Source organism: Colletotrichum truncatum, assembly GCF_014235925.2.
Source record: "Colletotrichum truncatum strain CMES1059 chromosome Unknown Contig_0005, whole genome shotgun sequence".
NCBI classification, from domain to species: Eukaryota; Fungi; Ascomycota; class Sordariomycetes; order Glomerellales; family Glomerellaceae; genus Colletotrichum; species Colletotrichum truncatum.
In genome coordinates this window covers 3,959,656-3,971,574 of record NW_027222402.1, presented here as the reverse complement: position 1 = coordinate 3,971,574, position 11,919 = coordinate 3,959,656, and the positions used below count along the sequence as shown (strand labels likewise).

The 11,919-nt window shown below is 54.7% G+C and overlaps 1 protein-coding gene across 1 annotated transcript in view; it reads right to left on the bottom strand.

Annotated features, from left to right (window-relative positions):
• The window catches only part of CTRU02_209148 (NRPS protein), a gene marked incomplete at both ends in the record, with an annotated part of 38,088 nt that overhangs the window by 9,053 nt on the left and 17,116 nt on the right, over window positions 1-11,919 (bottom strand). The window contains one exon of the mRNA XM_070205214.1: window positions 43-11,892. Coding sequence (XP_070061289.1) covers window positions 43-11,892 — 11,850 coding nt within the window. The remainder of the gene's footprint in view (window positions 1-42; window positions 11,893-11,919) is intronic.

Sequence of the window (11,919 nt, the reverse complement as noted above, 5' to 3'; positions counted from 1 at the left end):
CGCAGATAGTTCCGCCGAAAACCAACGGCGTCAAGATCTCACTTAAGCTACCGTCAAACACGTAGTTGGAAAACTGCAAGACTCGCGATGACGGTGTTAGTCCGTAAGCGGGTCCGTGGCCCATGATGCTGGAGCAGAGCGCGAGGTGATCGATGACAACGCCTTTAGGCTTGCCTGTGGACCCAGAGGTAAAAATGACATAGGCAGCGTTGTCGGGGGTTGCGTTCGATGAGCTGGGAACCACGTTCGGCAGCCCCGACATGAGGGTTTCTGAAACACAAACAATAGTCGGCGCCGTGCCGGCACAGCACGATTCCGTCTTTGGAGAGACAAGAATAACTTGTGCGCCCACCTGCTCTGCGAGCTGATGGCGGCGTGAATCTGGATAGGTAGGATCGAGAGGAACAAACGCTGCGCCGGCCTTGAGCACTGCCAGCGTCGCGACTGTCGCCCACTTGGACTTTTCAAAACAGGTCGGTACATAGGTCTCCGAACAGACGCCAAGAGAACGCAGATGTGCCGCAAGTTTATTGGAAAGCTGATCCAGCTCAGCGTAGGTAAGCTGACCGTCCCAAGAATCAACAGCTGGGTGCTTGGGCTGGGAGGCGGCGCGTCTAGTGATCATCTCGTGGACGCATTCGCGAACAGCAGTAGGAGGTTCTGTCACATTCCACTGCGTGATCTGGTTTAGATCCTCCGGTCCGCAAAGATCCACGTCTGAGAGATGGAGGCTGCGGTCGTTGGTGGACAACTGCCTGACGACATGGGCGAACTGGTCGCAGATGCGGTCCATCATTGCCGTTGGAATGACGCGGGTGTCGTGCGATGCCATAATCTCGACCAAGCTCTTCTCGCCTATCATGCACTGGAAGACGAGAGTATAAACGTCGTAGCTGTCGTTCTTTCCGGCGGTCATGTCGTTGAGCTTGATGCTGGTCTCAGGCGCATTAGCTGCCTTGCTAGATGGCTGGATAACAAGGTGGTTTTTGAAATCACACGCGTCGCGGGCGAGCGGGCTGTACTTGGCAATCGTCTGCAGACCAGTGTGCTCAAAAGGAATCATGGCGTTGGACTGGCTTTGCACGCCATCCAAGAAGTCGGAAACACGGTCGGATGCGTTGACTTGAACATGTACCGGGACGGTGCCGATAGTGGGGCCGAGGATATTGTGGATTCCCGGGATCGGAGCTCCGCGACCGGAGACCGTGCTGCCCATGACAACTCCGGCACTGCCGCTGTACCGCGACAATACAACAGCCCAAGCAGCTCGTAGAACAGTGGCAGTAGTGATGCTGGAACCTGGTCTTTCCGGAACATTGATATTGCGGAGGACGGCTCCGTCACAGCGGACTTCAGATATACCAGCGGGAACAACAGGGAACTCAACAGGGTCTGCGCCACTCAGCTGAGAGAGCCAGTACTCACGCGCCCGATCGGGGGTGCAAGACTTGGTGTAACTGACGAACTTGCTGTAAGACAAAGGCTGAGTGATTTTGTTGCCGGCGCAGGCGTCCTGGAGGACCTGGACCATGCGACCTAGCGTCCAACCGTCAAAGATGGAGTGATGTATATCCCAAACCATGCAAACATCATCGCCCTCATAAGCCAAGGTGTAGAAGGATAGACGTGTGCCATAGCCCACCGTAGGAGGTCCCCTTGCAGCGACTTCAGAGAGAGGCTCTGGTTCGTGGTTCTGCCATGCCACTGCCTCATGGACGATAATCTGGCGGGGGCCCTGCGCGGTCATGATGAACCTGGTGCGAAGGTTCTCGCATGCGCGTACCATACAAGCCACGGCCTCTTTAAAGAGTTCAAGGTCCACAATCGTCGGAAGGGGGATGTTGAAGCGAGCCATGTAGGAGCCTGGGTATCTCTCCGCAAGTGTGATCAGGCCTTCTTGGATGCCGGTGCATGGGAACGCATCGACAATGCGGCGAGGATGGACCTTGCATTGCTCAACGGCCGTCTCCTTGACAGAATCGTGCTCACTGGGAGGGAGTAAACTCCAAGGCTTTCCATCGTCCACTGGCAGGTCGGTCGATACAAGCTTGGCTGTTGCAGCCACCGCACAGAGGCGAGGGTCTTTGAACATGTCCGCCACGGTTAGTAGGATGCCTTGCTCCCGGGCTGTTGTTGTGACTGCAATAGCCACGATGGAGTCACCGCCCAGCGCAATGAAGCTGTCGTCCAGACCGATAGTCTTGGCCGGAATACCGAGGGCCTCTGCCCAGATTTGCTGCAGCTGGCTCTCCAGCAGGGTCTCAGGCGCTCGCTTCTCCGCGCTGATAAGAGAGTATTGCGCAATCTCATCCCTTTCAAGAGCCGCAGTTAAAGCACGGAGGGTCTTTCTGTCCAGCTTGGTCGAGGAAATGACTGGCATAGACTGGCAAGGTACAAACAGCGTAGGAACCATATACTGAGGCAGCTTTCTACTGAGTGCGGAGGTCATGGCTGAGATTCGGCGCTGGAGATCCGGCGTCAGAGGCGTGAAGACGTCTTTCTGTTCATCGCCGGCCTTGGTGCCTGTCGTATGGGTGGCATGACTGAAGCAGAAGTACGCAACAAGATGAACTCCCGCGGTTTCTCCACGGAAGACATCAACTGCAATCTGTCGAACGCCCTCAAGAGAGTCGCGAACAGCGCCTTCAACCTCTTCCAACTCTACTCGGAATCCTCGGATCTTGACTTGTGTGTCCTTGCGACTAATGAACTCGATGGTACCGTCTGGGTTGTAACATCCTAGATCACCAGTTTTGAAGAAGCGATTCCACCCTTGTTGGTGTCGACGCGGCGCCCACGGTGGAAGGGATGTGACCGTAGACTCTGCAGTCTTTGTCGGGTTAGAGAGGTACTCCCTCAGGATAGTTGGGCCTTGAACGACGGCTTCTCCAACACATCCGATAGGCGCCAAGCGTTGAGGATCCTCTGGGTCAACAAGCCAGACAAGGCCGCCCACGGGTTTACCGATTGTCAAAGGCGAGTCGGTGGCTGATTTCCATTCATGCGCCGTGCTGAAGACGCACGTCTCGGCAGGGCCCCAGCCGTTGAAGAGGCGAACCTTTCCGAACCACTTCTGGAGAATATCACGGCCGACGGCCTCGCCAGCTAACATTAGAGTCTGTAGTGAGGAGATGTCCTCGGGCTGAAGTGTTCGGATGAAGGCAGGGGTCAATAACGCCCAAGTCACATTGTGTTCTTTGATAAACTCCCTGATGGAGTTCATGCGCATCTCCTCAGAGGGGACATGAATAGACGCGCCAGCGATGAAAGCACCGAGAGCCTCTCCAATACAAGCGTCGAAGACGTAGGACGCGAATTGGAGCATGCGAGCTCCGGAATGAATTCCTACGCGTTTGCCGATATCGACTAGGGCTGTACAGACGGACCTATGCTCCATGACCAAACCCTTGGGTGTGCCGGTACTGCCCGAGGTAAACAGGACGTAAGCAGCGTTTCTTGAGGTAATTCCACGACCCATCAAGCAGGCTGGGTTCGAGCTGGATTGAAGAAGTTTGTCGTCAAGTGCCGAGGATACTTGGAGGACGCGCGGAACCAGTTCAGCACACATGGCGGCATTGGAAGGAGAGGATAGTGCAAGGTTGGCGGCCGTTTGGCTGGCAACCTGGCGTTGTCGCTCAAGGGGATGGGACGGCTCGAGAGGAACCCAGGCACATCCGGCCTTGTTAAGCGCAACAATAGACACGAAGAACCAGACTGACTTTTCGAAACAGACATGTACCATATCGTCATTGGCCACACCAAAGTCTGTCACGAGATGCGCCGCGAGCCTGTTGGCCGCAGTGTTCAGTTGGCTGTAAGTAAGCTCGCCGTCCCAAGCACTCACGGCGAGAGAGTTAGGCGCGTTCCGGGCATGTCGCTCTATGAAGTGGTGCACACAATCGTCAATCACGTTAGGCTCAGTATTGTTCCACTCGAGCGCTTGCTGAAGGTCCCAAGGGCCTGCCAGATCGATATCCGCCAGTGGTTTGTCTGAGTTTGCGGAGCCAAGTTGCTGCACCAAATGGGCATACTGCCGAGAAAGACCTGCAACTTGGCTCTCGGACAAGACACGAGAGTCATAGATGAGAACGAGCTCGGCCTTATCGTCGTGGATATGGCCCTGAGCCACAAGGGGGTAGTTGAAGTATCCCTGGAGCTCCTTCATGGCGTCTTCTCGGGATCCCGATGACTCCAGAAGCGCGCCAGACTCACCCGAGTATGTCAAGTGAGGCATGGGTTGAATGACGAGCAAACTGCTAAAGTCGCATGCGTCCTTGGCCTCGGGGCTGAGCTTGGCGATAGACTGTAGTCCGAATTGTTCGTACGGTACCATGTCGACGCCCTGGTTCTGTACATCGAGAAGGTACTCTGATACTGTCTTTTGCTGGCGCCCGTTAAGTCGCACTCTCAGTGGTACTGTTGCGATGATAGGACCTGTGATAGACTCAATACCTGCAACCGGGGCTTGTCGGCCAGAAATAGTCGTGCCGAAGCACACATCATCGCTGTCGCAGTAGCGCGAGAGCAGAAGAGCCCACGCTGAGCGAAGTATCGTGGCTTTTGTGATGGAAGATTCGGTTCCCATAGTGGGCAACTTTACAGTCTGGTTAAGGGAGCGACTGGAGTCTACGCCTGATGCAGCAGCTGTTGGCGGACTAGGGGGAGGGAAAGTGGCGCGCTTCGCGTCTTGCAGCTGAGATCTCCAGTATTCAGCCCCGGCGTCGACATCCAGGCCATTGACATATTGGATGAAGCTTGAATACGGTCGGGGAGTAGAATCGGCTGTTTCCATATTGTGGTAGGCCCGGTAGAGAGCTTCCGTAATCAACCGAACGGTCCAACCGTCGTAGACAGCATGGTGGATGACCCAAGTGAAGTGTGTCGATCCATCTTGCGCCTTGCTCAGGGCGTAGTGACAAAGCCTTGAGCCAGTCGTCATTTCAACTTCTCGGGCATTCTTGGACACTTGCGAGGCTTCAATATTGGCGGATCCCATTGTCGTCCAATCGATGTCGTCTTTAACCAGAACCTGGTAGAACGAGCCCTTGTAAAAGACAATTCTGGTTCTCAAGACTCCGCAGAGCGCAACGGTCCGCTCCCAGGCGGCTTTGAATCGGTCAATATCCGCATCCTCAGCCAACCGGAAGAAGAAACGGGCGATGTAGGTGCCTGGTTGCTTGACGGCCAGTGCCATGAGACCTTCCTGAAGCCTAGTGCAGGGGTAGACGTCTTCAATTGCGTCAACAGGGAGGCCACACTGCTCGGCGGCATGAGATATGGCGAGGTCGACCTCAGGCATCGGAAGCATGCTGAATGGCTCTGCCTGAATGGTCACTGCGTCTTCTAGAATCTCAGCGTTGGCGGCCATGATGTCGAGCCGGGAGTCCTTGAACACGGATGCCACTGTGAGGCCAATCCCGTGGAGACGCGCCTGGGTTGTAAGTTTGATGGCTGAGATGGAGTCCCCACCGATGCGCAAGAAGCTGTCGTGTCTACTAATGCCTTCAGGACGAATCTTGAGTACATCTGCCCAGAGATCACGCAGCTTGAACTCCATTTCGGTCGTTGGAGCAACAATTTCGCGGTGGCTGATCAGGTTGGAGACCGTGGCAAGCTGCTCCTGCGACAGATCTTTGGCGATCGTCTGCAACTTCTTCTTATCGAGCTTCATAGACGTGCTAAAGGGCATTTTGCTCAGAGGCAGCAGAAGCCCGGGAACCATGTATCTTGGGAGCTTGGCCTGAAGATCACCCAGCATTTTGGACAGGCGTTCTTGAAGAGCACCTTCCATGGGCAGAACCTGTATGTCAGTATCTTCAAAGCCCTGTTCAATGTCAGTGAAGGAGAGGAACGCAACTAGAGTCTCGTTGGAGTCACGGTGAATGATATCGACAACCGCATGGCAGGTCTCGACGCAGGCATTCTTGAGGTGGTGCTCGATCTCCGCCAACTCGATACGCTGGCCACGAAGCTTCACTTGTGTATCGGCACGACCAACGAAGGCAATTGTGCCGTCCGAGTTGTACCGTACCAAGTCTCCGGTGCGGTATAACCTTGGTCCATTGGCATCTTGCTGAGTCGGTGACCAAGCAGTCTTTTTGAGGAACAGTCTCTTTGTTCGTTGCTCATCATTGAGGTAGCCGCGGGCGAGGGCATAGCTTTCGACGACAAGCTCACCGATACATCCCAGTGGAGTCAAAACATTGTGGTTGTCGGGCTCGACAATCCAACATCTGGCATTAAACGGACGGCCAATGGTGGTGGCATTCTGGCCCAAGTCTGCAGCGGTTCCAAAGTCGTAGGTTGTGCATACAACACAGGTCTCGGATAGACCGTATCCATTGTGAAGACGAACGTTTTTTCGTGTCCAAGTCCGTACAACCTCCTCATTGGACGCCTCGCCAACAAGGACCAAAGTCCGCACTGATGGCGCTGTGTCGGGGTGGATTGTGCTCGCGAACGATGGGGTAACAATAGCCATGTTTACTTGGGCTTCGGTGACGTAGCCGGCAATATCTTGTAGTCTTTGAGTATCGGATGGCACACAAATAGTTCCTCCGTATGCCAAAGTGCCAAGGATCTCAATGACAGCGGCATCAAAGACGTAGCTTGAGAACTGCAGCACGCGGGAGCCAAGGCTTTCTCCAAACTCGCTGCTGATACCAACGATGCTCGAGCACAGCGCGGCATGCTCAACCATAATACCCTTAGGAGTTCCAGTTGATCCGGAGGTGAAGATAATATAGGCCATATTGTGAGGGGCCGCGGGTGTGATGATCTCGGTCGTGGAAACAGAAAGGGGCGGCAGACGGAGAACACGTTTCCCGGAAAAGAATTCGTGAGAGAGCGGGATGACGATTGGGACTCTTCCAGAGAATGAAGCAGCGATTTTAGTCGAAGTGAGTACCATCGTAGCACCGACTTGACGCAGAATTGCCTCATGGCGTGATGGTGGGTGCGACGGGTCGAGGGGTACGAAGGCGCCGCCGCCCTTGATAATGCCCATCATGGCCACGACTGCCCACATGGATTTGTCGAAGCAGAACGGCACAACCGTCTCAGGACCAACACCAAGGTCCATAAGGTACTTACCGAGCTTGGTGGATAGAACGTCCAGCTCCGCATAGGTGAGAGTTCCGTCCCAGGAGGCAACGGCGTCCTTGGTTGGGTTCTCAGCGCAAGACATATGGAACAGATCATGCACGCATGTCTGCTCGAGGCGAGGAACTATGTTGTTCCACTCCATGATTTGCGCCATATCTTTCGCACCCGTAAGACTAACCGTCTCAAGTGACCCGTGGCCGTCATGAGACAAGAGCTGTTGCACGGCAGTCTCGTAGTGGTGTGCGATTGTCTGAACTTCGGACTCCTCGAGGAGTTTTGTATCGTAAAATACGACGATTTCAACACGGCCGGTATAGGTATGTGCCTGCAAGACGAAAGGGTAGTTGACATAGCTGGAACCCTCAAACATGTTCGCCATATCCTCATTATCAGCAGCAGCCTCTAGGAACGGGGAAGCAGAGTCAGCTGCCGTGTACTGAAGCTGCTGTGCAGGCTGCACGATAAACAGGCTAGATAGATCGCAGGCATCTCTAGCCTCGGGGCTCAGCTTAGCAATATTCTGCAGGCCAAACTGCTCATGTGCCACCATGCCCGTGGCCTGGCTTTGGATTTGGTCCAGGAAGCCAGTGATGGACTGTTGCCGGTCGATCCGGACTCGGACGGGAACCGTAGCAACGACGGGTCCCGCTACATCTTCAATTCCGTCCAACGGGGCGTGACGGCCGGAGACGGTGGTTCCGAAGCAGACATCCTCCGAGTCAGTGTGGCGAGAGAGGACAAGAGCCCAGGCTGCGCGAAGGACAGTGGCCGCGGTCACGCGGTTGTTTAAAGACTCCGGGAAGGCGATGCTAGTCTTTGATATACGGGTCGTGATGGTCTCCGTACTTTCAGTGACCGGCAGGGGCGCGGACCGCGTTACCGGGAAATGTGTTCTCTTTGCATCGCGGAGCTGGTCAGCCCAGTATCTAGACCCGGCTTCATGGTCCAGGTGAAGCATGTATCGAATGAACCTGGAGTACGGAGCCGGTGCCCGGATTTTGCGGTCGGGGTGGCGGTAGGCTTGGTGTAGGGTTTCCATGACCATCCGGTCCGTCCAGCCATCGTTAATGGCGTGGTGAATGGTCCAGATGAAGTAATTGCTACCGTCTGCGCCTTGAATGATCTTGTAGCGGCAAAGCCTAGAGCCGTAGCCCATGGTTTTGTTGCTGTCGTGTTCTGTATCCCAGACAATATCGTCTGTGATAACAACTTGGATAGACTCGCCCTGGAAAAGTACAATTCTGGTGCGCAGGTTCTCACACAAAGAGACTGTCTTCTCCCAAGCAGACTTGAACCTGGCCATATCGACGTCTCCCAACCGGTAGACATGGCGCGCTACATAAGAGCCGGGCTGCTTGACCGCGAGCGCCATCAGGCCTTCTTGCAGTCTACTGCAGGGGTAGGCATCCTCAATGAGAGCATTCTGCGACAAGTTGCAAATATCGCGGAGAGATGGGCTTGAACCTTGGCCGTCGACAGATGGGCTATTACCCGCAGAGTGATGCCTCACGACATCCTGAATTGGTTTTGTCAATAAGCTGAAGGGAGTGTTGTCTTCGACGACTTGACTATCCTCGCTGTCGGTTGCCTTCAACTTCAGACTTAGAGCCGAAAGTCTAGGGTCATCAAAAATGTCCTTGACTGAGAAAGCGAAACCGGCCTTACGACCGGCAGAGACCAGACGAATAGCCGAGATGGAATCGCCTCCAATGCGGAGGAAACTGTCGTCTCGGCCAACCATCTCTACTGGTAGGCCCAAGAGATCGCACCAGAGCTTCTGCATCCGAGTTTCACTTTCGGTCTCAGGCTGGCGATGTTTCCCGTCTGCCAGCGAGTACATGACGAGTTCCTGTTGGTCAAGAGCAGCGGTAAGGCTCCTGAGCTTCTTCCTGTCCAATTTCGTTGATGTGATGACGGGCATGTGTTTGCAGGGTACGAAAAGCGTCGGCACCATGTACTGAGGCAAACGCACAGCCAGCTGACCAGCCATGGTTGCAATGGTTCTCTTGAGGCTGCTAGTGATGGGCATGAAGGGGCTTTCCAGACTAGAAGCCTGAGTATCATTGTTGAAGCAGAAGTATGCGACCAGGTTGGTGCTGGCTTCAGTCTTGAACACGTCCACGGCCACTTGGCAGACACCTTCAAGAGCCGCGCGGACGTGATGCTCGACTTCACTCAACTCAACACGCAGACCACGAATCTTAACTTGCGTGTCCTTGCGACTGGAAAACTCGATGGTGCCGTCGGCCTTATTGTAGAAACCGAGATCGCCAGACTTGTAGAATCGATTCCAGCGAGGTTGCTCACGGCGGGGTGCCCAGCCAGGGAGTGGCCGAACCGTGGTTTGCTCTGTAAGTTGCTTATTGCCGAGATACTCACGTAACAGGGTCGGCCCTTGTATGACGATTTCGCCAATGCAACCAGTCGGCGCCAGACGTCGAGGGTCCTTGGGCTCGACGATCCAACACAAACCTCCGACACCACGGCCAATGGTAAGTGAAGAATCAGTAGGGCTGAATTCATGAAGTGTGCTAAACACACAGGTCTCGGCAGGGCCCCAGCCGTTGAAGAGACGTACTCGGCCATGCCACGTATCGACGATGTCCTTGCCCACGGCTTCTCCGGTGGCTATCAACACTTTGAGGCTGGGCAGGTCATCTGGCGTAAGGGTACGCAAGAAGGACGGGGTAAGAAGCGACCAGGTAGCATTTGCATCCCTCATGAACTCCGTAAGGTTGTTCATCCGCATATGGTCTGAAGGGACGCAGATACAGGCTCCAGCAATGAGAGTGCCGACCGACTCTAGAATAATGGCATCGAAGACGTAGGATGCAAATTGCAGCATTCTCGCATCTGCACGCATTCCCAACCTCTTAAGAATCGCGATTTGACTGCTGCAAACCGCCTCATGCTCCATCACGAAACCCTTAGGGACACCGGTACTGCCAGAGGTGAAAAGGATGTATGCGGCATTGTCGGGCGAAACGCCGGTTTTCGGGGTGTGAAGACCGAGAGACGCGCCCAGGGTACGGTCTAGGGCCTCTGAGACCACTAGGACGTCGTCTGTGAGTCCCATACAAATGTCGTGGGTAGAAGGCGAGGCCAGTGTGAGCCTTGACCCCGTCTGCCCGGTGATCTGGCGATGGCGATCAGACGGGTGTCCCGGATCCAGCGCCGACCACGCGGCGCCGGCTTTGTTGATAGCCAACATGGCAACGAAGAACCACGCGGATTTCTCGAAGCATGTGTGGACTATGTCGCCCCTCCTGACATGGCAACTCTTGATGAGATGCCAAGCAAGCTTGTTCGCGGCTATGTTCAGCTCGCGGTAGGTAAACTGCGCATCCCACGCGTACAATGCTGGCGCGTTGGGTTGCTTCCTAACCTGCCCTTCAAAAATAGCATGGAAGCAAGAGGATACAATGTCTGGAACATCGCGACTGTTCCACTCTTGAGCCAGCTGGACATCAAGCGCGCTCGTGATGACCACGTCGGCGAGAGGAGTCTCGTCTTGCTTGAGCAGTTGCTGGACAACATTGTCGTATTGATGTGCAAGACAGTCAATCTGCGCACTGGAGAGCACTTCAGGATCATATACAAGTGCTAGCTCAACCCTGTTGCGGTGAACATGGCCTTGGACGACGAGGGGGTAGTTGAAGTAACCATCCAATGCCTCGGAGGTAAGCTCGTCAGCGTCGGCATGCTCGATGACGGGCTTCGTTGGGTTATCAGAGAACAGGAGGTCTGCAACAGGCTGGACAACCAAGAGACTGCTAAACTCGCATGCTTCTTTCGCCTCCTGGCTTAACTTGGTAATATTTTGGAGACCAAACTGTTCAAATGGAACCATGTCCATGGCCTTGTCCTGAAGGCTGTTAAGGAATGAAGATATCGTCGCTTTCTCGCTGTCAACCTTCACCCTGAGAGGGACCGTCGCAATAATCGGGCCGGCAATGCTATCGACTCCGGTAACGGGCGCAGTGCGTCCGGAGATGGTCGCTCCGAAGCAGATATCTTCCGACGCGCAGTATCGAGCCAGGACAATAGCCCAGGCGGCTCGGAGGATAGTCGCCTTCGTGATTGAAGTTCCGGTAGAGTTTGGCATGGCAAGGCGATGACGGAAAGTTCTACTTGCGCCTCCAGGTCCCGCCTTAGTGGGAGGGAAAATCGCACGCTTGGCATCCTGCAGCTCGTTTCTCCAGTATTCGCTGCAATCTTCCGCGTCGAGGTCCATGGTATACCTGATGAAGTCGGCATACGGCGGGGGCGTACCCAGGTCGGTACCATAGTATGCCTGATGGAATGTCTCGACAATCAAACGAGTGGTCCAACCGTCAAAGACGGCATGATGAAGGGCCCAGACGAGATAGTTTGCTCCGTCTTCACCCTTGGCCAGTGAATAACGGCAGAGTCTTGCCCCGTAACCCATCTCGATCTTGGTCATCTCAGAAAGTGTCTTCTTCAGCGTCAAATGGTTGTTTTCGGCGCCGAAGGTCTCCCAAACAGGCTCATCTGCAACTACAACCTGCACCACTGCATCGTCTAGAAGCGCGATCCTAGTCCGCAAGATCTTGCAGGCGGAGACAGTACGTTCCCAAGCGCTTATGAGCCGGGCCATATCGACGCCATCTGAAATCTTATAGACGAATCTGCTGATATACGATCCAGGCTGCTTGACGGCCAGCGCAATCAGACCCTCTTGGAGGCTAGTGCAGGGGTAAATGTCCTCAATTTGGCTGGCATCGGACAAGCCGCAATGCTCTTGAACCTCGGAGATGAAGTTATCCACTTTGGAGGATGGCAAAAGAGCAAATG